Source organism: Ramularia collo-cygni (assembly GCF_900074925.1).
Source record: "Ramularia collo-cygni strain URUG2 genome assembly, contig: RCC_scaffold08, whole genome shotgun sequence".
Classification (NCBI taxonomy): Eukaryota; Fungi; Ascomycota; class Dothideomycetes; order Mycosphaerellales; family Mycosphaerellaceae; genus Ramularia; species Ramularia collo-cygni.
The window spans coordinates 1,342,035-1,368,705 of record NW_019716262.1 but is presented as its reverse complement, the minus strand read 5'-3'; the positions used below and the strand labels follow the sequence as shown (position 1 = coordinate 1,368,705).

The following is a 26,671-nucleotide window of genomic DNA, read 5'->3' as shown; positions in this document are numbered from 1 at the left end:
ATAGATCTACTTCTTCTAGGGATTTCCTCTTACTCGGTATACGAGAGACGAATATAAATCCCTATAAGTTAGTTTCGTTCCTTTCGGTAGGTGCCGTAAGGTAGTTCGCCGGGAAGTTCGCTTTAAACTAGTTCGCCCTCTTCTTTACCCGAATACGGTTAGGGTAGATAGAGTCTATAAAGGAGTAGTTTCCCTTATAGTTTACGTACTTCTTTTTCTTCCTATTACGGCACTCGTCGGATCGGTAATTTCCCGTATAGTAGCCGTATCGGTCGTGCCTAGAGTAGGAGCCGGTTATATAGTCGTACTCCTAGYACTTAAAGTACTATAAGATCCTAAAGCTCGCCTAGGTAATCTTAATAGTCTTTTCCTCGTAGTCCTAGAATAGTCCTTTATTAATAGCTTCGTTAGCTATTACGGCGGTCTCTATCTATATAATTAGGGAAGAGTACGCCTTCTCCGGGTACTATCTCCTCTAGCTCGGGTTAAGCTACGTAGTTCTAGTAACCTTAAGATCTTTAATRTATTTGTTCTATTCTTATATCTCGAGGTTTCCTCGCGTCTCTCCYRCGCGGAATGCTCGGGGGACCGCGTAGATAAGTACTTAAAAAGATAGTTTCGAGAGTCTAGCTAAAGGTGCGATTTTCGTTATCTATTCGTTATTTAATTCTACTTTTACCTTTATAGCGCTATCTTTTATAGAGAGCTTAACCTTCCCGTACTTATCGACTCTCGCGGCGAGGACGTCGGGGTTTCTAATCTCCCTAACTATCTCTRCTATRCTCTTCGCCTTTATTCTAGTAATATCCTTCTAGTCTTTTATATATATTATTATTATAGGCTTAGTAGTTAGCTAAGGGGTATTAGGGCTAGGAAAAGGTCTTAAAATCTTCGGTCCTAAGGCTATACTCGAGTAGGTAGGCTTAGTGTTTTTATTAGTCTCYTAGAGAAAAAGGTGTATTTACTTTATAGTATAATTAATACCCTAAAGGGTTTCCTAAAGAACTTATTAAAATTCGAGGTAGGTCTTCTAGTATTTCGTAGTAGTATATACGARTATRCTAATAAGGGTACTTATCGACGCTATTACCTYCTTATATTATAGTAGTATCGTAGGGTCTTTTCTAAGTCCTTCTACGGACTTAATTAGGTTAGTAATATATAGCGGGATCCCGTCTTCTTCTATCGCCTTCGGGGCGGGTACGGTATTCGGGGGTATTATCGCGTACGCGGCGGCGCGGCGGCGCGGGAGTCCTCGGTCGCGAAGGTACTTCTCGTCGTAAAGGTGCTTCTCGTCGTAAAGGTACTTCTCGTCGTAAAGGTGCTTCTCGTCGTAAAGGTAAGAAGTTTTATACTCTCTAAAGAAAGAGAGTTTATTATATTCTTAGATAATAGGTAAACTATCTACTAAAAGACCGGTTCTTATATATCTAAAAGCAAAGAATACTCCTAATAATTACTAAATAACTAATTAGACGATTAGGAATTAATTAGAATACCTATTAAGAGTATATAAGGCTATACTACAAGCTATTTTCTAACTCCTAATAGTATATAAGTGTTTTAGGAAGCAATTAGGAGGAAGATATTTTATATATAAAAGATTAATATTTAGTAAGGGCTAAGTAAAGTAAAGTTAGTCCTTACTAAAGGGGTATGTCGAATTTAGGCTATATAACTTTATGTTAGGTAATATTAGGTAATCTTAGCATATTATTAGAGTTTTTATTACACTTAGGAAGAAGGAATTAGCTAGCTACATACATAGTAACTAATCAATATCTCTTTTGTTATTAATTTATCAGGCTGCTAGACAGTCTAACAGTCATCGCCCGGCTCCTCACCCTTGTGCCATATCTTCACATGCCTTCGGCTTGATCATGTTTTCTATAAACATCGGCGTCCAGAGAGGATTGAGGGCTTGAATGGTGACCTCACCACTGCAGAAAGACAACGCCCGCTACCGGTTAAGAGAGAGCCAAGAACAACCAAGGGCAACGCATCCACAACACGATTTTGATGTTGTGAGGATGAACATACTGTCTAGAACATGAAGATTGGCAACAACTCACGCTGCAAGGTAAAATGCTCTCATCGGTATTAATGATTTCCGGAGTCCATCTGTGAAGCGGAATCCATCACAGATCCAAGAGCGGAGGATCCTTTGTCGGCGGCAATCAGGAGTCCATCACAGACCACAGATGGTCAAATCGGCTCTCACTAATCGCTCTGTAAAGCGGATACCACCACACGTCCTCAGGATTGGGTAGATGGGTCGGTGGTAAGTACACTTTCGTGGAACGAATGTTCTCACAGACAATGCCCTGCGTAATCGTAGGAGATGGGAGCGGTACCGCGGATGCTCACACTTACGTTGCAATGTGTCAAGTATCGGACTGGTTTTGGGTAGGTGCCTTCTCTGGTTCTGCCTGCATTATTTCCTCATTGCGTCCAAGTTCCTGTCTTCTGTTCCTGCTCATCTCTTCTCAACACAACAATCACGATGACCAAAGGACTGAAAAGGCAAAGACTTGACCGCAAAGAGTACATTACGACGCCAGGTCTTGGAACTCGGCGAGCTCTTTGCAGAGGCCAATTGCAGCAATGATGAGGAAGTGGAGATCATGCACAGCATCCGCCTTACAGTCGAGTACAGTTTCAAGTTTGGTGACCAAAGAATTACCACGGCGATGATTGTAGAATCATGGGACGAGCAGCGCCGACATGGCGTGCCAGCTCTCGTCAACGATGAGTCGACCTTTCGCTGATAATACGACCAATTCGCTTCAGACTTCATTCGCTGTTGCTCCTTGTTTTCATCAATTCTGGCCCTAGAGGCAGGTTTTGAAGAAGACTTGATACGCCGAATCATTTCTTAACAAGAACATACTTTTAGATAAAGGATCTGATTTGGTTTGATGTGTCTAATAGAGTCGGGCAGCTTGGCGTGAACGTACTGTCAGGGCAAGGCAGGGCCTCGTAAAATCTTTCTTCMGCCCCACTAGTGAGATGTACTACCTGCTGTGATGATCATAGAAGTGCCACCACATCTTCACTTTTCACATCCCGTCGAAGATGGAAAAAGCAACAAAACCATGGCTCGTCCGCCACGACATCCCACCATCAAAGTGGACAGCCTTCGCCCGAAAACTAAGCAAGTATACAATTTACGGATGCATGCTCCTCCTCCCCGCCAACACCTTTGAAGGGCCCGAGTGGGAAAGCATACAACCTTACCTGCGCGATGACAGCCTCGAGGAACTCTACACCCTCATTGCAAAGTATCTCAAAACCACCGTCATCGCGATCAACAAACCCATTCCGCCACATCAAGAAGACTCGGAGGATGAGAATGTGCTACGTGCTCCCACCAATTTCACGCCTGTATATGGAGATTTCGGACCAACATCATGTAGTGCACCACCTACGGAAGAGGACTTTGATGCGGCCTTTTGGGTGTCGGCCAAGCAGAATGCGATTCGTCAGACTTGGAGTCCGAGATGGACGATGTTTTCAAGAGGCAACATCAGCGAGAAGGCGAGGCTGCTCACGTTGCCCTCAGTGGTGAAGGTTGTGGAGGAGGGGAGGTTGGAATCAGGGTGTGCGGTCGTTGATCTCTATTGTGGTGTCGGGTACTTTTCCTTCTCATACGTCAAAGCTGGCATCACAAAGGTGCTTGGTTGGGATCTCAACCCTTGGAGTATTGAAGGGYTGAGGAGGGGTGCGATTGCTAACAAATGGGGAGTCACGGTGTTTAGAGATGGCGAGACGGATCTGGAGGATGTGGTGAAGAATGACGAGCAGCTGCTGGTCTTCAACGAGACAAATGAGCTCGCCCCGGAGCGCATTTCAAAAATGAGGGCTCTCCTGCCTCCAATCAGGCACATCAACTGTGGCATGTTACCCAGCTCAAGATCTGCTCTCAAGCTCGCTGCTATGATCATCGATCCCAGACACGATGGTTGGGTGCATGTGCACGAGAACTTCCTGATCAGCGAAATCGATCAGAAGGCAGAGGAGACGCGAAAGGAGCTCCAATCTCTTGTCAGTGATCAGCGTGGCAAAGATGTGCGGGTTGAGCTCGAGTATGTTAGTTGGCTGAAAAGCTATGCTCCTGGGATCGAGCATTGCGTATTAGATATCCTTGTAGCTGCAACAGATCCTGCATAGCGCCTGCGCTTGTACAGACCCAGTCTATTACATGTCTTCGTTCATACAGGCAGCATGCATTGCCGCCGCCTTCCGCCCATGCCATATTCCCACCTGTATGCACATCGAATTCCTGCTCGTCGCGCTCTTGCACATCGAATCTTTTGCAATGTCTCCTGTCGGTTGTGATTACTCAAGGCCATCGTCGATACTTCTGTGGAATGTTCGCTTCGTTGATGGGCATGCGGTCCAATATCTGCTGGCGCTCCTCTGCCGCCTCCATCTCTTCGTGATGTCTGAAGTGCTCAATATCCTGCTTGGGGTTAGTCCTGCATTCCACACAAGCGGAGCTGCATGCTGCTCACCTCAGGATGGATCAGATCTTCCTCCGTAGTGTTCTCATCGTGATAGAGCTCCCAATGATGTATCTCATACTCATACTCATCATCGCCATGATGGCCAGGACCGTATCCAAAGTCGGGTAACCTCACGCCCTTGGCCTCTGAAATGGTGTACTCCGCAAATGAAATCGCCCCATTGTGATCGTGGTCGTACAGGTCGAGCACCTGATTGACGGCCTTTTCTTTGTCCGCGTCTGAAATGTGCTTTGTGGATTCGTGGTGTAGACCGTAGAACTTGTAAATGTCGTCGTGTGTCCACTGGTTGGTGCTGTCGAAGTCGTGCAGTGTGAAGAAGGCGCCCGCGTCGAAATCGGCTATGTGGTGCTCCTCTGATGCATGTGTTAGAGCCATCAATGTCTACCGGATCCAGCATGCCTACCAATCATATGTCTGGTGGTCCAATCCGCCCCTGGTGGCACTTCAGGCCGTTTTGAATGCGCGTGCTCGCCATGTGCATTAACCTGGCATAGTAGGCCAACAAAGGCCGCAAGTAGTGACAGATGCATTGTTGTTGGAAATGGCAAATGCGGTTGTCGAGACGCGTGGATGTCGTGAAGATCGTCCTCGACACGAATTGGGCAAAAGTCCGGGTGGATGGWGGTGAAACTTGAAACTGCGGCGGCACGAAAGCAGGAATAGGTAAGGTAGGTAACCAGTATTCCACAGCACACGATGATCTCTGCGAATCATACAAAGAAAGCCCAGGCATGTTGAGAATGGGCTAGATTTCCATGGCAGCGATTGGCATCGGCAGGCAGGTTACAAAGCGAGATGGTGAACATCGGATCGCAGCGCCGATATAGATCTACTTTATCTGCCAAAGTAGATTGATGTTCGTCATACATGGCTTCGACATCCTGTCGACATCGGTGTCCTTGCACGTCGTTCGTTGGGCGAGCAAAGCATTCGTGGGAGATGCCAGAGCCGTTTTCCATGTCAAGGGATGACGGTGCAAAGTAACCACTACTTTTTGAGACGAATCGGGGCGGGACAGCCAAAGACAAGACGGCAGTCTCATCTGACAGATTACATTTCACGGACTGCTGGTGGTCCCAGATATCCACTGTGCAATTGTCGCCGCGCGCTCCTGCCGCCGTCGGGCCCTCGTTGGCCTCAAACAGGCGCCAATTCCTCTTTGGCCCTCGCTGTGGAACACGGGCTTCCTGGTCGGCATGCGCTGTGGTGAGTAAGGCGATGAGGTGCGCGATGGCCCGGTGAATATCCATCCATTCATTCCCTATACCTTAAGGTAGCCCACATCATCTGTCCGGCAAAGGAGGGTCATTTGCATCCCTTTCGAGGAAGGCGACGCATGCCTGCACCGCTGTTGCTGTCTCCAAACATCGGGTAGGTGCAGTAAAAAGGAAATCTCCCAACCAGCACTGGCCGCCCGCCAACACCTCGTCCGGCAACTTCCAATACAGCCCAGTACCAGCAGTAGCATCACCGGCGGGCTCCAAGCACAATCGCCACTGTTTCTGCCATTGACGACTCCCGAACTCGCCGTCGTGCGTCTCTCATTCACACGCGGCCAATCTGCATCGTCGTACCGCTCGTGAGCCTGCAAGTGGCGGACTTTCTGGAGACATCCACGAGGCCTCTCAAATTCACTGCATTCATCTCATGCAGGCTTCACTCCACTCTCCTTGCATTTCTTCGGAACCGCTGATGACATTCAATCATCACCACTACAAGCTGTGCGCTGGATCTTGAAGGCATCTTCCATCTGTCTTTGCCTCACGGCCACTCCATACGTGGCCATGATGGCGGCAGCCCACCGAACCGTGGTTGACCTGGTAAGCAGTGACGAAGATGGAGATGCCCCTCCTCCGAGAGTCCGGCGTCGCGGACTCTTCGGCAGAGCATCACCAGCATCATCTACGGCCATCACGCCTGAGCCTGTAGCTCCAGCACCTACTTTCGCGCCTGTAGTAGCTGCAAGGCCTGCTCCAATTCCGAGGCCTGCCCAAGAGCCAGCAATGATGCACGACGGCGCAAACGACGGCGGCGCTGTCGCTGACCCAGGGGCCTTCAATATTGACGGCGCGCAAGTCATCGACCTTGAAGACATGATGGACTTTGACCAATACCTCGAGAGACCTGGTGGGTATCCTGAAGATCAACCACCTGCTGTGGCGCGACGTGAGCCATCGCCTCAACCGCCGGGTCAGATCATAGTCATCGATGGAGAGGATGTCTTCATACCCGACAGTCCTCCAGCCCGGCCAGTCCGTGCTCATGCGCAACTTCCGGAAAGCGGAGACGCCACGTACGCTTTAGATTCCGCCACATTTACTGCAGATGTTTGCCTCAGGCGGGTGCTGGCCATGTTTCCGGATATCGAACACGAGCATGTGGTCAAGCTGTACAACKAATACGACGAACGAGAACCAGAAGCTCTGCCCGGAGAAGCCAGACTTCAGGAGATTGTAGAGAAGCTACTGTCTGSTGAGAGCTATCCACGTCAAGCCAGGCCGCCGCAGCAGCATAAACGCAAGCGCAGCGAGGAGATCACGAACCAAGACTCAAAACGCTGGGAGGGCCAAGATCGCGAGGCAGCCGGACCTGCCTTCAAAGGAGCGATGGCCTCCATCCTGAAGGCCGAATTTCCTGAAATTCCCGTCAATGCAATTAGCAAAGAGCTTGTCGCACACACTCATCTCTACCCGACATATCTAGCCCTCGCAAAGATGAAGGACACGAGCAATGTCAACAAGAAGTGGGGCGGAAGGCCTGCGAAAGATGTCACAACAGCGGACGCTTTGGCCACCGATTGCGGATGGCCTGCCATGTGCGAAGAACTAGAAGCCGCCAGAAAGCACGTCAAAGACGGCAGACGGCGACGTGTGATTGAAGACGCCAAGCAATGGGCAGAAAAGGAGAATCTCCAGAGAGCGATCGACGCGGGCGAGACCGCAGAGTGTCAAGCGTGTTTTGATGACTTGCCTATGAACAGACAGATCCATTGTGACGGCGATACTGCTCACTTCACCTGCTTTGACTGCGCCATCGCGTACGTGAAGTCTGAAGTCGGTGACTCGCGATGCAGAGTTCTGTGCACTGCGGGGTGTGGTGCATCGTTCGCCCGCACGCAGCTCCATCTGCTCGAAGACAAGGCACTGCTCGAAAAACTTGAGCAACTTCAACAGGAGAGGGACATTCGCGATGCAGGGCTGGACAATCTTGAAGAGTGTCCCTTTTGCGACTATAAAGCAATACTGCCGCCCATTGAAGAAGACTTCGAATTTCGCTGCGCAAATGAGCAGTGTGAGAAAGTCAGTTGCCGTCGCTGCAAAGCCATCTCGCATATCCCGAGATCGTGCGAGGAACACGCCAAGGACCACAAGCTCAGCAGCCGTCACAAGATTGAAGAGGCCATGACGAAAGCGCTCATCCGGAACTGCAACAAGTGCAAGAAGCCATTCATCAAAGACCATGGTTGCAACAAAATGGTGAGGGTATGCGTGTTTCTTATTCGTATCGCTAGCTAACGTGAGCCGTTTCAAGTCATGTCCGTCTTGCGGAAATCTGCAGTGCTATGTCTGCTCCGAGTCGTTGAAAGACTACAACCACTTTGACCAAGCGTCTAGGGTGCCACTTGGTTCAAAGTCGTCGAAATGTCCTCTTTACGACAATGTTGAGGAACGACACGAGCGCGAGATCAAAGAAGCAGGTGCACTCGCGCGGGCTGAAGTCATCAATGAAAATCCGGACGTCTCAGAGCAAGATCTTGAGATCAAACTCTCGGACGCTGTCAAGAAAGCCACCGACGAACGCGTTATGAGAGGCGGGGCTGTCCCTGGCGGAATTCCACCGGGCTACGGAGGTTACGCTGGATTTGCGGGAGGTTTGTTCATGCCGCCAGGCGTKGGACCTAGATTACGAGACCGAGCTGACGGATTGGAGGCCGCCGTGGTTGATCTTAACCGTGAACGCGTACAGGCTCGACGTCGCATGCAACTACAGCTCGCGGAGAGGCTTGATGCCGCGGCAGCAAATCCCGACGGCATGCGGGACGTTCCACGCCGTCAGAGGCAACAGATGGCCGACGAAAATGCTGCAGCTGGCGGAGATCGACCCAACGCTTTGAGGCGACGCATGCCTGCACTGAGGCCAATACAGGATCCTCTAGCTCGACTCATTTTCGATCCCATGCTTGGCGGCTTCGACGAAGATCGTTTTGGAGAGGGAGATGATGGAGACCCTTTCAATATGAATGGGTTAATCAATCCAGCTCCACTGCCAGCACCTGCAATTGCACCAGCACCCCTACTCATACCAGCACTCCGCATCATGGGAGTGCCAGCGGCACAAGGTCTCAGACCAGGCCAGGCCCAAGCCAACCAGGAGCAAATACGACAGTTCCAGCAACGCTTAGAAGCTATCCGCAATCGAAATCCCGCGGAGCTGTATGATTACCAGCCGCGGCAGCAACCCCCGGTCCATCCTGCTCCACCATTACGGCAAGAGATTCGACAAGTAGAAGCTCAGCCCATTCAAGCTCGCCAAAGACTTGATGATAATAGGGGAGGCCAAGGTCGTGTGTTTCGACGGGAGCCTTATGATCCACGGCTTCATCATGTCCCAAGAGGGTGGCCAGGGCAGAACTAGAATGTCAAGAGTCTTTCAGGTCCAGAGGCAACAAAACCATGGCAACTTTATATTTTGCATCATTGATGTCACGAAAAGGGTTCCTGGATCACGATCTATCAGCGAGGTGTCAAGGCAGTAATGGTATGGGTTTGCTTGAGCAAGGAATTGTTTTTGGGAAAAGGACCAAAACATGTTTTCAACGTTGTCATGTGAGGTACAACCGTGGATAGTAGATCATTCAGGACACGTTGCGTGTTAAGATATTCACGGCCTTCCTCGCCCTTGAGAATGCCGTCCGACGTTGCAAAAGTCTTTGGTATATTAATTCTTGCGCAATCTTACTCTGTATGACAGGATGTGAGGGCAATTTTAACTCACTGCCAACTGCACCTGCCAATTTTAAGGTTTGCGTCATGCCGAACTCCGAAAACCTGATCCGAATCTCCCTGTTCACATCTTCGCACACAGCCGATCATCTAACTATTTTGCTGTCGCAACATGAGCAACGAGATCAGTCGGCGGTCCAGTCGCCTCAATCTGATCCAAGCCGATGATACGAACTCATTGACAAGTTTTCCGGATCCCACCGAGAGTACTACAAGTCTGGACGCCGTCGATGAGCCTTTGACCAGGGCAGTGTCCAACGCATCGCCACTCCAGTTCGACGCTGTTAGCGATTCTCTCAATGGCCTTCTCGATACCGGACCGTCCATGTTCGACGAGCAAGAGAGCGTCCCGAGCGACCCTCAATCTTTATCGGCCGCGCCGACTGAGATTCTTCAAACCATCATCGATCATCGAGGCGCGGTGGAAATGGTCCGCCACCTATCGACATTACTCGCCCAAAGGGATGCGCATGTGACTGCTTTGACTCGTCTTGCCGAAGAGTACAAGGTGCCAGCGGAGCGTATCGTCGACACCGCAAAGCGAGTTAAGCAATCCGAACGCCGTCGACTATCCCTTGCGGCCGCTTSCGAGGATGTTCGCCCTCWCAATCCTCCCCGGACCAGTACATATGCTGCACCGGAGCCACAGTCTGTCTCCACCGGAACGATTCGTGGTTTGACTAAACTATTCGGAGGTGGCAAACGAAAGGATAGTTTGAGACCATACGCGTCCGTGACGACCGCCTCTTCCTCAAGATCAGCCTCAACAGCACCGTCAGCTGTGAGAGGCAGGTCAGAACGACCAAAATCAATAGACGTCCATAGTCTGACTAGCATCAATAGCACTGAGAGCGCGGGCTGGACTGCTACTTTGTTTGGAGCAGGTACGATCAAAGGATTGACCAACGGTGTACATCGCGACTCTCGTGCCGCTCGAGAGCCCCGAGAGCCCGTGGAAATGAGCACTCGTCATGACCTAGACCAGCTGCCTCCAACTCTGTCTCAGCCCGCTCTTGCCCAGCCATCCACGAACCTCCAGGAATCCGAGTGGAACAAGTTTCTGGTCCGTCTGATGAGATCTCGTGAGCAAGCGGGAGAGGAAGCCAGAAGTGGCGAACTGGTTGGTGCCTCTCGATTCGGCAACGAGGGTACCAGCGGGAGACACAAGATGGAGCTACTCAATCGGCTTGTCGTAGCAGGCATCCCCATGCGGCTGCGKCATCCTATCTGGATGGAGTTGTCCAACACATACGCCATAATGCAGCCCGATGCTTACAAACACTACTTGAATCTTCGGGATAACGAGGATCCACGAGAAATTGATGCCATACTGAAGGATGTGCCTCGAACACTGACGAGCAAGTACGACTACTACGCCGAGAAAGGCTACGATAGGTTGAGAAAGGTCCTCGTTGCGTTCGTCAGCAAGTACCCAGGTCTTGGATATACCCAGGGGTTGAACATGATTGCCGGGTATCTGCTACTAGCGATACCGGACGAGAGCGATGCCTTTTGGGTTTTGTGCAAAATGGTGGATGAGTACTTTCCACGAAACTACTTTTCCAAAGACTCTGCGATGAGCGCGCCCATTTCGGACAACGTGGTTCTACGCCAGTATGTCCGGGAGTTGCTGCCCAAACTCTCAGACAAGATGAATGAGCTGGAAGTCGACCCAGAACATACGGTCCCGCTCAGCTGGTTTTTGACAGCATTCGCAAGTGTTTTGCCAGAAACTGTGCTGCTACGGATCTGGGATGTATGGCTTTGTCTACCAAACCAGAAGACGTTCCTCTTCAACATCGCCCTCACGCTCTTGACACAGCATGCAAAGGGCCTCATTGAATGCGAATCCCAAGGAGAATGGTTCGCATATATGAGCAACACTGTCTGGGTATCAGAGGAGCCGGAGAAGGTGAACGATTTGATTCGAATGGCGTTTACCATGCGTAGGAAGCTGGAGCAGGTGGAACTCAGACGRGCATTGGCGATGAAGAAGATTCAGAAAAGTCCCAGCACAGATGCGCTGTATACGCCAGACACGGAACAGGACTAGAGACAGGGATGGGGGGCATCGAACGTGGATTRTGGGCTCTTATTAGTTTTTGTTGGCGGGTTGGGAGCGTTGCGTTGCATTGCATGGTTGGCGTACATCTGCTTGAAGATACCCCGTAAAACGACAGGCGGATTCGCCTTTTGCTAGGAATTTCGCTACAAGTGTTACCAGACGAGACTTTCACATGTGATTTGAATGGTAAGTGGTTCACTCATATCCCAACTACAGTTCTACCTCTCCCCACCATATCTCATTGTACTTCATGCCGACACATACATGACTGGACTACTTTGCTTGACTGTAGCTCCTCTGCTACCCAGACTATCGGCCGAAAGACTCATTCCTCACCCGGGTGCAAGGCTATCAAGTTCTGAAGAACTTGATCCATTATCATTGTCCCAGCTGTGATACGAAGATGCTCGCTTGATATCTTGATAACTGGAGCACGTTTCTCGCGGAGTTCTTGAGGGAGGAGAAACTCGGCAATGTGTATGACTTACCTACTCACATCTTCGTTGAAGAGACAATTGATGGCGGCTTCTCCGACTTTCTCCCCTATGTAACTATGGCAAGCGGATCCAGTGGTTTGCAAAATACTGGGGACAGCGAATTTCCTGCAATTGTACTGGAAGTTCTCCTGATCGAAAGACAAGGAACGCACGCGCAGACGATCGATTACATGGGTATTGCCTTTGTCGAGGAGTCGGGTGCTGTATTATTTTGGAACACGGATGTCCAGCCATATTTCAAGGACTCAGGAGGAGGTCTGTTTGATTCGGCAGACGGAGCGAGAGCTGAGAGCTGCTTCCACTGGAGAAYCAAAGACTTGAGATATGGGAAGAGGGTCTACGAAGAGCAAAGAGTCTGACACTTGGGATTGAAAGTATTCTGAGGGAGTATGAAAAGAACAGAACATCGTAATAATTGAATCATTGGTTACAGGGGGTATCAAACTTTCTCAACTTCACTCGTGCTTTCCATCCTTTCTTCCCTTCCAACACGGAGCACTTCATACTGCCTTTCCACTGCTCACGAGATACTTCCAAGTCGCCTCGTTGAACAATCTCAAATCCCCGTAGAACTTCATCAACTCGGATCCAGCCGTGATATAGCCATATCTTCTGTCCAGGTCTGTGACACCGCTCGGCATGTTCCTCAAATCCACCCGCTGGGGAAATCCAGCCTTGTTGCTCTTCGTCGCCGCCCGAAGAAGGATCTCGTCTACTACCGCTTGCACAGCTTGTGGGATTGGATGGCTCTGTTCCGCGTATACAGCATTTGGRGGTGGGCCGGGAGGCGCAGCGGGACGGTTGGCGCCCTTGTTTGTGGGAGCGGTGACGGCAGGGGCGGCGGGGATGGCAGGGGCGGGGGTGAAGCCCTTTGGAATGGGCAAGCTCACCATCAGTCGCGGAGTTGCGGGAGGGTTTTCCACCTGGGGTACAGGGAGGAAATTCACCTGCTCTGCATCCCAGCCAAATTCGTCTCCTGAATCGTCTCCTGATTCAAACATCGAGAATTCTTCCACTGGGCCGGGCGTGAAGAGAGGGGCCGGAGAGCTCCAGAGAGCGTTGCTGGCGTGAAGCTGCTCTACTGCGTCTTCTCGTGCTCCCCACAACGTGGTGAGGTCGAATTCCTCAACATCTCTCAGCGATACGCCCTCCTGACTCGCTCTGATCGATTGCCGGCTGTGCGAACTGAATCCGCTCTGGAGGTATAGCTCCATGAGTTCGCTCGGAGACATGGTGCTGGTGAAGAGAGGGGGTGTTGGAGTACGGTATGCTTTGTGAATGGAAGCTGGCGTGGCTCGGTATGGCTCKTTTGTGACAAAGCGGGGCTTCGAGGATGGTTTGATGTTGGTGTTGTTGGTGTTCAGGCGGTATGGCTCCTTGACGACAGAGCGAGAACTCGAGGACGGGTTGGTGTTGATGTTGTTGGTGTTCAGGCGGTATGGTTCTTTGACGACAGAGCTAGAACTCGAGGATGGGGTAGTGCTGGTGTTGTTGGCGTCCAGGCGGCTTGGGCCTTTGACAATAGAGCGAGCATTCGAGGATGGCCAGGTGTTGTTGTTCTTGATGGTAGAGCCAGAGGCCCCCTTGGGAACCAGGATGACTCTTTGTTTGATGACCGGCGGAGCTTTTCCTGGGGCTCTCTTGAAGTCCATGGTGAATGTTCTAGCGAGGATACTGAATGTTGTTTGGGTAGACTGAAGAACTGCTTCGGAAGATGGTCGAACTCGAAAGAAGGCTGAGGGAATCAGGTCGAGGCTGATGGGTCTGGATGGCGGGATGGACGGATGGATGCTGCTGCTGCTGTTGTTGTTGCTCACTAGAAGAGCAGCAACGTTCGAAGGTAGGTGGAAGCTGCTTTTTCTCCTCAATATGAGATGTTGTCAATCGATAAATAAATATAAATAAACAATGCTATTGTTACCAGAACTGGCAGGAACAACAATAAGAAATGCCAAGTATGCGCCAAGGTAAAGTGAATGAATATGCCTACCCCGCGCATCACCTTCACAATGAAGGCACATGCCATTCTTCTAGCATCACTTGTGGTATCTCAGATGAAGCCTCAAGGCGTGATCTGCATTGAAAGCGAACACAATCGCTGCACACAATGCTGTCGGCCTGAAATCAGCAGATTGTCAGGACCATCTTTACTGAGCTGGCTCGATTTGTTCCGCGAGTACTAGCATGCGATTGAACGGCGCCCATAAGACTCTCTCTACCGTATCTCCTCCGTGTATTACAGAGATTAAATCACATGAGTTCGATGATCAAGCCGCCGCAGATATGCGAGCTTGGTCACTGACTATAAGAGCACGTCAGCGAGGAATTGGAATGACCGTAGCGGCCAGAGCGGCTCTTATGGGATGCGCTGGATTGGCGAACGGCCAGGCACGACACAAGCACAGGTCGTGTGAGAAGGTTCCGGACACGGTAAGTGCGAGAGCAGCTCGATCACATTCGGGTGGGTGCAGAAGCATGCTGCCAACGTGCCGTGGGCATGCATGACACTGTAAATCGAACTGGGCTAGGCTTCTGATTGTTGACATTTCAGGATGATCCGGCTCGTGTCAAAAATCAATATCAGACTACGACTGAGCCTGCTGCATCTGATTCTGGATCTGCATGATCTAAGTCAAAGTCAGTACAGTGCCATCAGGAAGCGGTCGAAGCTACAGCAATCTCACCTCCATCTTCTTGCTCTCACTCTTTTCTTGCAGTCCTTGTATACTGCCCTCGATGCGCTTGCTGTACGCCACAAGTTAGAAGATTGATCATGACAAGGCGGAACGGAAACAATTACATCTCCTCCTCAATATACCGCAGCCGCTGCTCCACCGTACTCTTGGCCTCGACAGTGTCTTGTTTCAACAAAACTGGACCTACAAGCTTATAGATTGTAGCATCCTCGTCTAGGTCTTTGAACTCCTGAAAACTTCATCAGCGCTGGAAGCGAATGTGACGTTGACCTCTCACGAACCCGTTGTACGCTAGTGTTTTCCTGCTGTTGGGACTCCAGCTTCTGTCGCGCGGATATGAGGGTAGAGAGCTCTACGAAATTGTTCAACACTGAAAATAAGCTTCATCTTGGCTGCTCGTACCTGTCTGCAGACTCTGGTATTCGTCCGAAAGCGACTGCATCTGTGCCCGCTGATCGGCCATTTGCGCGGTGATGTGGGGATTGAGCAAATGTGAGTGATGTAATCAAGACAGTATCATGGCACGAGAATCTGGTGGCGCATTCGTGACATGCAGAATCTCTACGACGGTCGATTGATCCCAAGAATCCCAGTCTTCCATGGTCTCAGTCCAAGCCGCGCTTGTCCAAATATGGATGGACCCACTTCTATGTATCTCGATTCTCGAAGAATTGAATCTGTCCGACCACATGGCCTCCACGACACGCCGTACGCCACATCATCCTTACGGAATGTTTGCACCCCTCTTTTCTGGCAGTCTGGAAGTTGGAACCCGAGAACCCGTCCCGAAGGATCTGATGGCCTTGCAGGACAGATGACCGCAGAGATCAGCAAAGCAGGGCAGCGGGGAAGAGGCTTGGACGGGAGCATATGCAAGCAAGTCTTTTGTACGTATGTACCTTGTGGCCAAGTCTCTTCTCCGCACGTCTGGCCAACGAACGAGAGCAAAACATACTGGCAGTCGTGGCCAATCCCGGCCACGCACGGTTGCCGACCTGTGAGACCTGTCAGCTGCCAGGTTGCAGGCTGGACGGGACTCTTTGTCCAATCCGTTGGGCTGCAACCAGTCAGAACTTGGCAGGTATGCGGCATCGTGGTTCTGCATCTGCCACGAAGGGCGGAGAGACGCTTCATTTACCATTTCCCGATTTATTATCCTTCGCGGCTTCCTTCTCACACTTTCATCCTTTTGATACCTTAATCCTTCCTTCAACAGCACTTTGATAAGACAACACAACAATCTCCATCCTTGACTACCGAAGCCATCCTCATTCGGACCAGAGCCATGGCGCAACGTGCATCAGTCCCAGCGAGCGTGCATGAAGGTCCGGCACCCGGCACATCGCCCACGAATGATCACACCCACCACGCAGATCTTGCCGGCGCCCCAACATCAGACGATTCAGAGGACGTCTTCAGAGCCGAAATTCCCGCTGACGAAATACCTGGACTCCGAGAGGCGATTACGAGGCAGGTGGAGGAGCAGCTGCGGTCAGGAAAGCTGCCTGGGTTGAAAGCAATGTCCCTGTAAAGGCGGCGTGCGCTGTCTGCACTCTGCGTCGATGAAACACGAATGTAGGGCCAAGGTACGATATTGCTGTCCATCTAAAGTACTCGCAGACAGGTTTGCTGATGGCGGCATTCAGCTAGCGTGTCCAGCGTGTGTACATGTAATTATGAAACTTTGACCTTTGTTTGCTATCTGATCATCGGTGTTATCTTCGTGGTTACCTCCTGTTACCATACCAGTGTGATTCTAAACTTTATTTTGTGCGCGTTTTCTGGGAGCCATTCTACTGTCCCGGAAATCCGGCGCCGATCCGGGATGATGCAATGCTCTGACGAGGTGGCAGTCTCCCAATCCTTTAACGTCTTGAAGGACGTTGGATCCTTCATCGACATTTTGTAGGATGTTGATGTGATCATAGGGATATTTCTGGACCACGACCTTTGCAACATAAATCTTCGTTGAAAACATCGTCATCCAAGACCATTGCCCCGGGAACAACAACGACTAAATTTCCAAGTCGAACATCGACCCCTACGTCTGCATTTACGTCACAAGAAACACGACGAATATGTTGTCCGAGCCTGCGCTCCGCCGAGCCTTGAGCGACACTGATGCTCTACGACACACTGAGATGCGAGGTTTCAAGTTACAGCGAACACGTACTGTGGACATCCTTCCAACGAGCCTTCGATCCGAGGGCATGCCCATACCAGTCTCGGCTGCACAACATCCAATACCGGAGGAGGATCTCGAAGCGGCCTCTGCCACCATGGGCCTTGAAGAGGTGACCACTGTCCCGCTTTCCGGAAGAGTACGTCGCGAAAGCGCCGACTTGGAAGCACTAGAACGGAAGTCAAAGGTGCACACCCGAAGGATCTCAGAAGACTGTTCGTCGTCAGAAGACGAACGATCGAACTGGCCACTGCTCTACCAGATGATCGATGTTCCTCCGGACACAGAGCCAAGCCAGTTTCCGGAGAAGGCGAGGAGGTAAGTGCCAGCATGTTGGGTATTATTGGCATGTTTTAACAGAAAGGCAGGTCTTTGATCAAGTTGAGTCTGAAACACGGCCCTCCTGCCCTGGAGGAGCATCCGGAGGTGGAGGAACGGTGGGCTGTGATCACAGGGGCGTATGATGCGCTGTCTCACCCCGGGCGGAGGAAGTTGTATGATATGCAAAGCTCATTGACATGACCGGTGTCTGATCTTGGTGTGAGGTGAAGTAGAGATAACAACAAAGCGTTTACTCTTTTCTGTATTAAGCAATGAAGCCCTCCACAAAAACTACAAGATGGTCGTAGGTGTGGAACAGCTCGCTGTCGTTCCCGCTTTAGTTGGTTGTCAATGCACCAGTTTGAAGGCGCGCCAAACGTCCCGCGGGCTGTCGATTGCCTTGCTGTCAATCCAGGAGCAGATCGTTCGGGCATGGTGTTACTGTCAAACGGTGCCAACGGGCCCCACGGGCCACCAGAGTACTGACTGTCCGATGAACGTACAGGGGTAAAACTCACTAGCGGTGTTTCATGCTGTTGAGAGCAAGGATGAATGTTGTGTGCGACATGATCCAGACTTTCGTATCACAACACACCACGTCCATCTACACACGGTAAGCACTTTGTTTGCTCTTGAACTGCCGCTTCGAGTACAAGATTCGTCCTTGAGAAGCTTCGTTGAAAAGCTGCGAGATCCCAGCGCAAACTCGGCCGAACGATCGGTTTCAAGAACGCTGTAGGATAGCAACGCGGCTACGAGATGATGAGCAGTATGCAAACGAGGTCTCGGGCAGTAGCAGTAGCATCGCTTTAGATAGAATGTGGTGAGTTGTTCTACCCTTACGCTGCCAAACGCAGCGCGCTCATCAGCTTTTCGTTTCTCCTCTCTCATCAAAATCATCACTGTTCTTGCGTACATTCATTTCATGCCTCTTGTTGTGCTTTGTGACACCGGTCACCCTTCTCATAGCACAGCGTACCATGACACTATGATTTGGTCGCTGCCGCCGCAATTGGGGCATGGTGTGCCGCTGCAGCAAATGGGATATCCACCAAGTCCGGACACTCCCAGCCAGAGCCCGCAAGATCCACTAAGTCAACAGCGAGCATGTCTCGATTTTTTGTCAGAGAGCTTCACCAAAAACCAGACGACGGTAGAGCGGCAGGTCAGGGATATTCGTGGATTGATGGACAACTCCGACTGGCAAAGACAGCGCATTGCAGAGCTGGAAGCCAGAATCAAATCAGGTGGAATGTTTGCGGACGTACTCCGTCGAGAGAAGGACAGACTGGAGAGGGAAACTGTCGACCTCCGTTCATCGCAAGAGGCGAATTTCCACGCGCTTGAGCAGCGCCATGTCGATATCCTCGCCCAATCTAAAGAAGAAGCAAGCTCAGAGGCGGTACTAAAGGCCAGAGAGTACGAACAAGAGGTGGAGAAGCTCAAGAGCACCGTTGAAGAGGCACAGGGTTCGCATACCAACGAGATTGGCCGCCTCACCACGCGGATCGGCTTGCTAGAGAAGGAAATCGCCAACACCGCAGGCATCATTGCTGGGTTGGAAGACAACAGCGCAGCACTGGAAGCGATCAATGAAGATCATGTACGCGTAGCTTCCGTCCAGGCTGACAACATTGAGTCTCTTCAGCTAGCGCTTGACATCGCCAACAGCTCTCTCGATCAAGCTCATACTGAGCTGGAAAGCAAAGCATGGTTGCAAGGCGAGCTTACTGCGGCGGAGCTCCAGATTATTGACCTGAATGAGGCCAATGAGAGTCTCGCTACGAAAAGAATGCTTGACAAAATCATATTAAAGCAGGCCGAAGACGCTCGGAATATTGCTGATGATAAAAACGTTCTCCTCCAGGCAGAGAACGACGAACTTCGTAGGAAGAACATCCTGTTTGAGCAAGCMGATTTGGAGGCGATGAAGCTTCGCAAGGAGGTCGCAGGAACTCATCAAAAGCATCAGCTCCGCGAGCAAGAGCTCTCACAGCTGAGAACGGAGCACCTTTCTTTGACAGCTCAKGTCACTGCAAGCCGGAAGACCCAGAATGAGCAAAGCAGTGAACTCTCTGAGACCAAGGCGCACCTTGAGAAGCGTGTCGAGGAGATCAAAGAGCTGCAGGAGAAGCATCAAGGTCTGGCGAGGGAGTTGGAACACGGCCAGCAGAAATCTGCCAGCCTTGACAAAGCTTTGCAGGCAGAGAAGGAAACTGTCATGAAGGGAGAATTGAAGAGGATGAAAGAGCAGGTGAGCGATAAATCCTTGATGGCCTTTGGCGATGGTCGAAGCTTGTAACTAACACGTAGTAGAAATGGGCCGCTCATCTGGATGGAAAGCTCAACGTCGCAAAAAATGCATCCAAAGCAGCAGACAAGAAGCTAGTTGATCTCCAAAAAGAAATGGACACAAAGGTAGCTGAAGCGAGGGAGCAACATCAGCAGCTATTGGCAGCTTTGGTGGATGTCAAGGAGGCCGAAGGCAATTCGACGAAGCTGCTCCAAACCCAGCAAGCGACTGAGGACATGCTCCTCAAGACTAATACCGATCTCGAGCAGGCCAAGCAAGATCTCGACAAAGGCTCGGCCAAGATCAAGGAGCTTGATAAGCAGCTTGAGATCAGTCAGAGAGAGCCCGAAGAGCTGAGACGAAAGCTGGAGGATGCCCGCGAGGAGCTTAAAGAGTGTGGTGATAAGCTTCGGAAATCTGAGGAGGAGAACAAGAAACACTCGGAGTTTCGGACTAAGTACGGGCAATTGGGAGAGCAATTCGGAATAGGTTTGCCCATATCTGGCACGAAGCGCTCGCACGACGACCTCGAGCACGCCAGGGAATCGAGCAGTGAGAGTAGCCAGCCGCCTGCTAAGAGGCCACGCACACCAGACTCTACTGCGGGGGCGCCGCAGCGTTGGGACGATCGCTGTTCATATGGCGGTTCGKGGGGCTCGGGACGAAACCCCAATCGGTCACCACTTGGCAACAAGTCGAGGAGATAAAGCGTGGCCCAGTGCGCCACATGTCATGGGGTTTATCATTGACAGCGGCGGCGTTGCTATTGAGAAAGATGCGGTAAAGTGACGACAGTGAGGAGAATGATGGATGCAACCAGCGGATACCCCATTTGCGAGCGAAACATGAAGCTATTTGCAGGCAGTTGTAGCGATCGATTTCCATTCGTTGCCTACACGAAAGAAGGTGTCCAGGCGACCAGGCACCTCACTTGGAGGATGGAGGCACATCTTGAGACTTGAGGAAGAACGGTGCTGTCCACATCGGCCGACTCACCAGTGCACAGCAGAAGAAGTCTGCTCTTTGTGTACGAGTCTGAGCATGCCGATCGCTCTGCGGAGTTCAGTGCCTAGAAAGTAGTTCCGTGCTGTCACATGACAGAATCTTCAACTACCCGTAGCAGACTTGCATGTCAGATATGAGACATTGTGCTTCGACCTCAAAAGTGAGAGTACTTGCATGGGTCATAGCCTTCATGTGTGCCGTATCAGCGCACTTTTTTCATCTGGCCGCACTTGAGCTGCCCGTGAAAGGTCTTTAAATCATCGCGCATCCGGCTGCTGAGACTTGCAGCAAGACGCAGGACGCCGCACTGCTCCACTGTCCTTGCCGATTTAAGCAACAGACTTCGGTTTCCGGCGCCTGCAGTCTGCGTGGATGATCAGATTGATCATGATCCAAGGTGTCTAGGAATGTTCCAGACTCTCAGATCACATCTTCATCCTCTGAAGCATCAATCATGTCCGCTTCCGCCGTCTTTCGTCCATTGTTGGTAGTCAAACCCACAGCAGCCTCAGCCTCCTTCTGACTGTAYGGTTCTTCCTTCATTTGCTTTACGCGCTTCTTGTGTGGCTTTCCTTTGAGATGCTTGCCAAAGTTCAGCTCGGACTCGAACCACTTGGYGCATTCGGTGCAGTAGAATTGGCCAAAGCCTGGCAAATCTTCTAGCGCCTTCGTGTCCTTGTATTGTTGTAGGTGCTTCTCAGACTGCGTGTCCGCGTGCACCTGATCGAGATCGCGCGTGTGTCGTCGAGTCTTGGACTTGCTCTTGGGTCCTCGGATGGCGGGCATTGTCGCCGTCGCTGCGCCTCACCGACGTCGGTCAATAGAGATTACGGTGTCGCTTCTTTCGGAGCAATCGGCGGCAAGCAGGTAGTATGAGGATGTGTTGTGCAGCGGCCCAACGGTTTCTCAGTGCTGCCGTGTTGATCTGATGACACGGGCGATCTCGGCGTGAAAAAATCTCATTGACCTGCAGACAGGCTGACTACGCAAACCTCGGCAACAAGAGCTATCCAGCCAATGGAGACGCGTGCAAGTAACCCACTACTGGGAGACCACACCCGGCCATCGCCGCATATCCGACCGGAACGTTTCTTCCTTCGTGTAAACACCTGCTCTCCATCTACATTACATGCTTCAGGCCGACTGCTGGACCTGCAAGTCCCACATCTGATCTCGTCTCTACACTCACAGCAGACAGACATCCGCCACGATGTTGTCCGCACGAGTCGCGGCGCGCTCGCTGGTAAGTTTCCTCTGATAACACTCCCATGCAAGCCACGAGGACCTCCAATGCATGGGCGACAGCGCTGACATTGTTCTCCTACAGCCCCGTATGGGCCAGCGCGGCTTTGCCTCCGTCAACGACTCATTCCTCACCAAGAAGGTTGAGATGACCAATGTGGAGAAGGGCCACTACATCAACTACGCGGGCATGAACGAGACCTTGAACATTGTACGCAAAAGGCTGAACAAGCCACTCACATATGCCGAGAAGATTCTCTACTCGCATTTGGACGACCCCCACAACCAGGAGCTCGTGCGTGGCCAGAGCTACCTCAGACTCCGTCCCGATCGTGTTGCATGTCAGGATGCAACCGCGCAGATGGCCATCCTCCAGTTCATGAGCGCTGGCATGGACGCTGTCGCCACTCCCTCCACCGTCCACTGTGACCATCTTATTGAGGCCCAGGTCGGTAACGAGAAGGATCTTGAGCGCGCATACGACATCAACAGGGAGGTCTACGACTTCCTGGCCACCTCTTGCGCCAAGTACAACATTGGTTTCTGGAAGCCCGGCTCTGGTATTATCCACCAGATTGTCCTCGAGAACTACGCCTTCCCCGGTGGCCTGATGATCGGTACCGACTCTCACACTCCCAACGCTGGTGGTCTTGGTATGGCCGCCATTGGTGTTGGTGGTGCCGATGCTGTTGATGTCATGGCCAACTTGCCATGGGAGCTGAAGGCACCCAAGGTTCTCGGTGTGAGGCTCACTGGAAAGATGAGCGGATGGACCACGCCCAAKGGTGAGTTGCGGAGCATACTTCAGACAGTGAAAGCGAAGCTGACATCAGGTAGATATTATCTGCAAGGTTGCTGGAATCCTCACCGTCAAGGGTGGCACTGGCTCTATTGTCGAGTACCACGGACCCGGAACAAACAACTTGTCTTGCACTGGAATGGCCACAATCTGTATGTACAATCCTCGCAATGATGAATGACAATCACTAACGGTTTGCAGGCAACATGGGGTTCGTGCGCTTGCTGGAAGCTTTCGGGCTTTTTGGCCTCCACCTTTTCTTTCCAGAGCAGTACTGACAAATTTCTACTTTACAGAGCCGAAATTGGTGCCACCACCTCACTATTCCCCTTCAATCAGAGAATGGGAGATTATTTAAAGGCCACGAAGCGTGCCCACATCGCAGAGTTTGCCAGCAGTTACGCTGCCGAGCTTCGCGAGGACGAGGGTGCCGAGTACGACGAGTTGATCGAGATTGACCTGGACAAGCTCGAGCCACACATCAACGGACCTTTCACCCCCGATCTTGCCACACCCATCAGCAAATTTGCTCAGGCTGTCAAGGACAACAAGTGGCCTCAAGAGTTGAAGGTTGGTCTTATTGGATCTTGCACCAACTCATCTTACGAGGACATGAGCCGTGCCGCTTCTATTGCTCAGGACGCTCTCGACCACGGCATCAAGGCCAAGGCTTTGTTCACCGTCACACCCGGCTCTGAGCAGATTCGCGCAACTATTGAAAGAGATGGACAGCYTCAGACTCTGGAGTCTTTCGGAGGTCTCATTCTTGCCAACGCTTGTGGTGTAAGTTGTCTTCCCATACAACGACGTAGTTGCTCTTTTGCTAACTTTTCTGCAGCCWTGTATTGGTAAGATAATCTCCTCTCCCCTTCCTGTGATTGTGATGTGACGTGCCCTGTGATGTGAGCAACTTCCTTTCCGACCCGTATTGCGGAAGGCTCTCAGCGGCCACAACACAACATCTGAAGCTCGGTGCTGCGGCCTGCCATTGAGAGTCGCCTTCAGAGCGGAGAGGCCTATCGAGCCTTGATCGTCCACACCAACGTACTCACCCTTGCTCATCCAACATGGAAAACACACAACCCATGTTGGAGCTCCGACTCGAGTTGCAAGCCAAAGGCCAAGGAGAGCAAGCATCAGTACAGCAACATCTCCACCTTGCTCGCTCTTAACATTCTACCGGGGCGTCCGCTCGTACTTTTCAAGGGACATCGCTCAAGGAGAGTATTGGCTGCTCGTTCGAATTTTGCCGGTGTTCCATTTGGACCTCGCCCATGGAAACCTCGCCGCCTGGATTCTTCTGCTCACATCACGTGACCCGTCGCATCACATCACATCACACTTACTCATACATACTTGACATGTGCTAATCAAGAATTTTTAGGGCAATGGGATCGGCTCGTTCTCCCCAGACTCCCAAAAACCAGAAGCACCTGCTGACTTTTTCCACAGACGTGACGTCAAGAAGGGCGATGCCAACTCTATCATCTGCTCCTACAACCGTAACTTCACTGGACGTAACGATGCTAACCCAGCCACCCACTCTTTCGTCGCCTCCCCCGACATCGTTGTTGCCATGACTCTTGCCGGAGACTTGACCTTCAACCCTCTCACCGACACCCTCAAGGACAAGGACGGCAAGGACTTCAAGCTCAAGGAGCCAACTGGTGATGGTCTTCCACGCAACGGATACGACCCAGGCCAGGATACCTACCAGGCACCACCAGCCGACCGCAGCAACGTCTCTGTTGCCGTCTCTCCTACCTCTGACCGTCTCCAGATTCTTGAGCCATTCCAGGCTTGGGATGGAAAGGATGCTCTCAACATGCCAATCCTGATCAAGGCCCAGGGCAAGACCACTACCGACCACATCTCGAGTAAGTTGAACGACYCAATCACAGCGCTTGCAAATTGTTGACACGTAAAACAGTGGCCGGCCCATGGCTCAAGTACCGTGGTCACTTGGACAACATCTCGAACAACATGCTTATCGGTGCCATCAACATTGCAAACGGCGAGGCCAACAAGGTCAAGAACCAGGACACTGGTGAGGTTGATGCTGTCCCTGCCACTGCTCGTGACTACAAGAAGAAGGGCATCAAGTGGGTTGTTATTGGAGACTGGAACTACGGTGAGGGCTCTTCTCGTGAGYACGCCGCTCTTGAGCCCAGACATCTTGGTGGACTTGCCATCATCACCCGTTCATTCGCCCGTATCCACGAGACCAACTTGAAGAAGCAGGGCATGCTTCCATTGACCTTCTCCAACCCAGAGGACTACGACAAGATCAACCCTGATGACAAGATCGACCTTATGTGCACCGAGCTTGCTGTTGGCAAGCCTTTCACCATGAAGGTTCACCCAGCAAACGGTGGCGAGACCTTCGAGGTCAAGCTCAGCCACACCTTTAACGAGCCACAGATTGAGTGGTTCCACAACGGAAGTGCGCTTAACACCATGGCCAAGAAGGCTGCTGCGTCGAAGTAAAGTTGAGGATGATGAGAAGGAAGATGAGATGAGCGAGTTCAGACGGAGGCCGTGGCCTTGATGAAGTAAAGCATGTCCGGTCACCATACCGCTGCGGATAGATAGCAGCCATGATGAGTGGTAGCATTGTGCATAGTAGTCCCTCTTCTGCAGGCGCTTTTTGGTAGTTTGGCGGGCAGCCCATGTATTACACGAGTTCAGAAATCAGCCTCATCCGAAGATGTTCAATGTATAATTGAAGCAAGTGCGTCGCGGGAAGTATCTCCCAAGACCGCTGCCTTTTGTGGAATCCGCCTTTCCTACCCCCAGAGCCACGGTAAATCAACGTGGCATATATTCACCCTGCTATTGGAAGACCATAAAATCAATGTCAACAGGTAAGTTAGGACATACGAACTTCAATGTTGCAAGCAGAATGAAGTGAAGCGGCCATCGGACAATCGCTTGCCGAATTAAAGTTCTAGCTGACTTCTCCGCCTTGGCAAACCCACGTTCGATTGGACTTCAAGACACGACCACTACCACAGAACAGCCAACTCCAACTCCATCACGCCCGAGTCTCCCTCAAAATGGCCAAGTCCAAGAACTCGTCTCAGCATAACCAGGCCAAGAAGAACCACAAGAACGGGTACGAACGCCTCACCACTCTCCGCGCTTCCTCGATAAGCCGTGCGCGATTCGGCGACAGCGAGGACGCAGCGCATCGAAGGAGGAGAGGAGGACAAACAAACCAAGCATGSAMGMTGACATGAATTTGCGTACAGTATCAAGAAGCCAAAGACCAACAGATACCCTTCGCTCAAGGGAACCGACCCCAAGTTCCGGAGAAACCACAGACAWGCGCTCCACGGCACAATGAAGGCTTTGGTAGGTGTCCAGCGGATGGACACAATCAGCAGATGTGGTGGACTAACAATCGCATAGAAGGAGGTCAAGGAGGGCAAGCGTGATGCAKCATAAGTGGTTCTATGATCGAGAAGGATCTGGAGCATTGAGCGGTTACTACGGCGTCACATGAACATGCCACGGGATCAACGATGCACTTTTGGGGAAGAAACCATGAAGGTAGCTGAAATGCAGGCCTGATCTGCCCGTTTCCCTCCACGCATGATTTCCATTCGGGTGCTCAAGAGTCAAGGGATTGCTTCTTCGAGAATGGGCCATGATGGTCTGCTTTTCCCCACCACAACCCATCCCCATCCTCTCTCTTTCTGCACGGCATATGTGTGTACAGCACCTAGCATTTCTGTGCAACGGTGACTGAAGGAATATCCAAAACTTGCCAAGATTGATCATTGCCATTTCATTACCAAACATGGCCGCCGTTACTCCGTCGGCGTTTGTGCATGAAGACGTGGTAACAATAAGACCTCCAAGAGCATTGAGGCGTATCATGAGTAAATATGTACGTGGAACAGAGTGGTTGAGTGGTCGATTTGGCTATGCGTTGAATCTATCGAGAGTATGTATGACTGTTTCAATTACATCTGATTTTTCGAACCACCCTCGATGCACCGTTCTTCGCCATGCTTACGTTGTGCATTGCTTCATCTAA

The 26,671-nt window shown here is 51.3% G+C and overlaps 13 protein-coding genes; 9 read left to right on the top strand and 4 right to left on the bottom strand.

Moving 5' to 3' along the window:
* Nucleotides 1-3,075: 3,075 nt before the first annotated feature.
* RCC_06054 (related to TRM12 tRNA methyltransferase, required for the formation of the hypermodified nucleoside wybutosine in the phenylalanine-accepting tRNA) lies at nt 3,076-4,170 on the top strand (the record flags this gene model as incomplete). Its single annotated transcript, XM_023771318.1, has 1 exon — nt 3,076-4,170. One exon carries the CDS (start codon nt 3,076-3,078, stop codon nt 4,168-4,170), a length of 1,095 nt encoding a protein of 364 aa, XP_023627086.1.
* A 172-nt stretch (nt 4,171-4,342) lies between these two features.
* On the bottom strand, nt 4,343-5,056 carry RCC_06053 (related to secretory protein SSP120; the record flags this gene model as incomplete). XM_023771317.1 has 3 exons in its annotated part: nt 4,343-4,462; nt 4,515-4,879; nt 4,930-5,056. 3 exons carry the CDS (start codon nt 5,054-5,056, stop codon nt 4,343-4,345), a joined length of 612 nt encoding a protein of 203 aa, XP_023627085.1.
* Nucleotides 5,057-6,313: 1,257 nt separating this feature from the next.
* RCC_06052 (uncharacterized protein) lies at nt 6,314-9,161 on the top strand (the record flags this gene model as incomplete). XM_023771316.1 has 2 exons in its annotated part: nt 6,314-8,008; nt 8,085-9,161. 2 exons carry the CDS (start codon nt 6,314-6,316, stop codon nt 9,159-9,161), a joined length of 2,772 nt encoding a protein of 923 aa, XP_023627084.1.
* A 480-nt stretch (nt 9,162-9,641) lies between these two features.
* Nucleotides 9,642-11,582, top strand: RCC_06051 (uncharacterized protein; the record flags this gene model as incomplete). Its single annotated transcript, XM_023771315.1, has 1 exon — nt 9,642-11,582. The coding sequence occupies one exon, from the start codon at nt 9,642-9,644 to the stop codon at nt 11,580-11,582; it is 1,941 nt and encodes a 646-aa protein (XP_023627083.1).
* Nucleotides 11,583-12,591: 1,009 nt separating this feature from the next.
* Nucleotides 12,592-13,743, bottom strand: RCC_06050 (uncharacterized protein; the record flags this gene model as incomplete). Its single annotated transcript, XM_023771314.1, has 1 exon — nt 12,592-13,743. One exon carries the CDS (start codon nt 13,741-13,743, stop codon nt 12,592-12,594), a length of 1,152 nt encoding a protein of 383 aa, XP_023627082.1.
* Nucleotides 13,744-14,676: 933 nt separating this feature from the next.
* On the bottom strand, nt 14,677-15,250 carry RCC_06049 (related to Gim complex component GIM1; the record flags this gene model as incomplete). XM_023771313.1 has 5 exons in its annotated part: nt 14,677-14,718; nt 14,776-14,836; nt 14,892-15,016; nt 15,069-15,139; nt 15,190-15,250. The coding sequence occupies 5 exons, from the start codon at nt 15,248-15,250 to the stop codon at nt 14,677-14,679; spliced, it is 360 nt and encodes a 119-aa protein (XP_023627081.1).
* An 822-nt stretch (nt 15,251-16,072) lies between these two features.
* RCC_06048 (uncharacterized protein) lies at nt 16,073-16,475 on the top strand (the record flags this gene model as incomplete). XM_023771312.1 has 2 exons in its annotated part: nt 16,073-16,314; nt 16,367-16,475. 2 exons carry the CDS (start codon nt 16,073-16,075, stop codon nt 16,473-16,475), a joined length of 351 nt encoding a protein of 116 aa, XP_023627080.1.
* Nucleotides 16,476-16,865: 390 nt separating this feature from the next.
* Nucleotides 16,866-17,491, top strand: RCC_06047 (uncharacterized protein; the record flags this gene model as incomplete). XM_023771311.1 has 2 exons in its annotated part: nt 16,866-17,287; nt 17,338-17,491. 2 exons carry the CDS (start codon nt 16,866-16,868, stop codon nt 17,489-17,491), a joined length of 576 nt encoding a protein of 191 aa, XP_023627079.1.
* Nucleotides 17,492-18,215: 724 nt separating this feature from the next.
* RCC_06046 (uncharacterized protein) lies at nt 18,216-20,290 on the top strand (the record flags this gene model as incomplete). XM_023771310.1 has 2 exons in its annotated part: nt 18,216-19,544; nt 19,607-20,290. 2 exons carry the CDS (start codon nt 18,216-18,218, stop codon nt 20,288-20,290), a joined length of 2,013 nt encoding a protein of 670 aa, XP_023627078.1.
* Nucleotides 20,291-21,008: 718 nt separating this feature from the next.
* On the bottom strand, nt 21,009-21,374 carry RCC_06045 (related to BUD20 Protein involved in bud-site selection; the record flags this gene model as incomplete). The annotated part of the gene is made up of 1 exon (XM_023771309.1): nt 21,009-21,374. The coding sequence occupies one exon, from the start codon at nt 21,372-21,374 to the stop codon at nt 21,009-21,011; it is 366 nt and encodes a 121-aa protein (XP_023627077.1).
* Nucleotides 21,375-21,798: 424 nt separating this feature from the next.
* Nucleotides 21,799-22,810, top strand: RCC_06044 (related to aconitase/homoaconitase (aconitase superfamily); the record flags this gene model as incomplete). XM_023771308.1 has 3 exons in its annotated part: nt 21,799-21,831; nt 21,916-22,615; nt 22,668-22,810. The coding sequence occupies 3 exons, from the start codon at nt 21,799-21,801 to the stop codon at nt 22,808-22,810; spliced, it is 876 nt and encodes a 291-aa protein (XP_023627076.1).
* A 161-nt stretch (nt 22,811-22,971) lies between these two features.
* RCC_06043 (related to aconitase) lies at nt 22,972-25,116 on the top strand (the record flags this gene model as incomplete). XM_023771307.1 has 5 exons in its annotated part: nt 22,972-23,412; nt 23,468-23,477; nt 24,014-24,026; nt 24,082-24,506; nt 24,560-25,116. 5 exons carry the CDS (start codon nt 22,972-22,974, stop codon nt 25,114-25,116), a joined length of 1,446 nt encoding a protein of 481 aa, XP_023627075.1.
* Nucleotides 25,117-25,685: 569 nt separating this feature from the next.
* On the top strand, nt 25,686-26,076 carry RCC_06042 (probable ribosomal protein L29.e, cytosolic; the record flags this gene model as incomplete). XM_023771306.1 has 3 exons in its annotated part: nt 25,686-25,744; nt 25,881-25,983; nt 26,041-26,076. The coding sequence occupies 3 exons, from the start codon at nt 25,686-25,688 to the stop codon at nt 26,074-26,076; spliced, it is 198 nt and encodes a 65-aa protein (XP_023627074.1).
* Between the last annotated feature and the right edge of the window lie 595 nt (nt 26,077-26,671).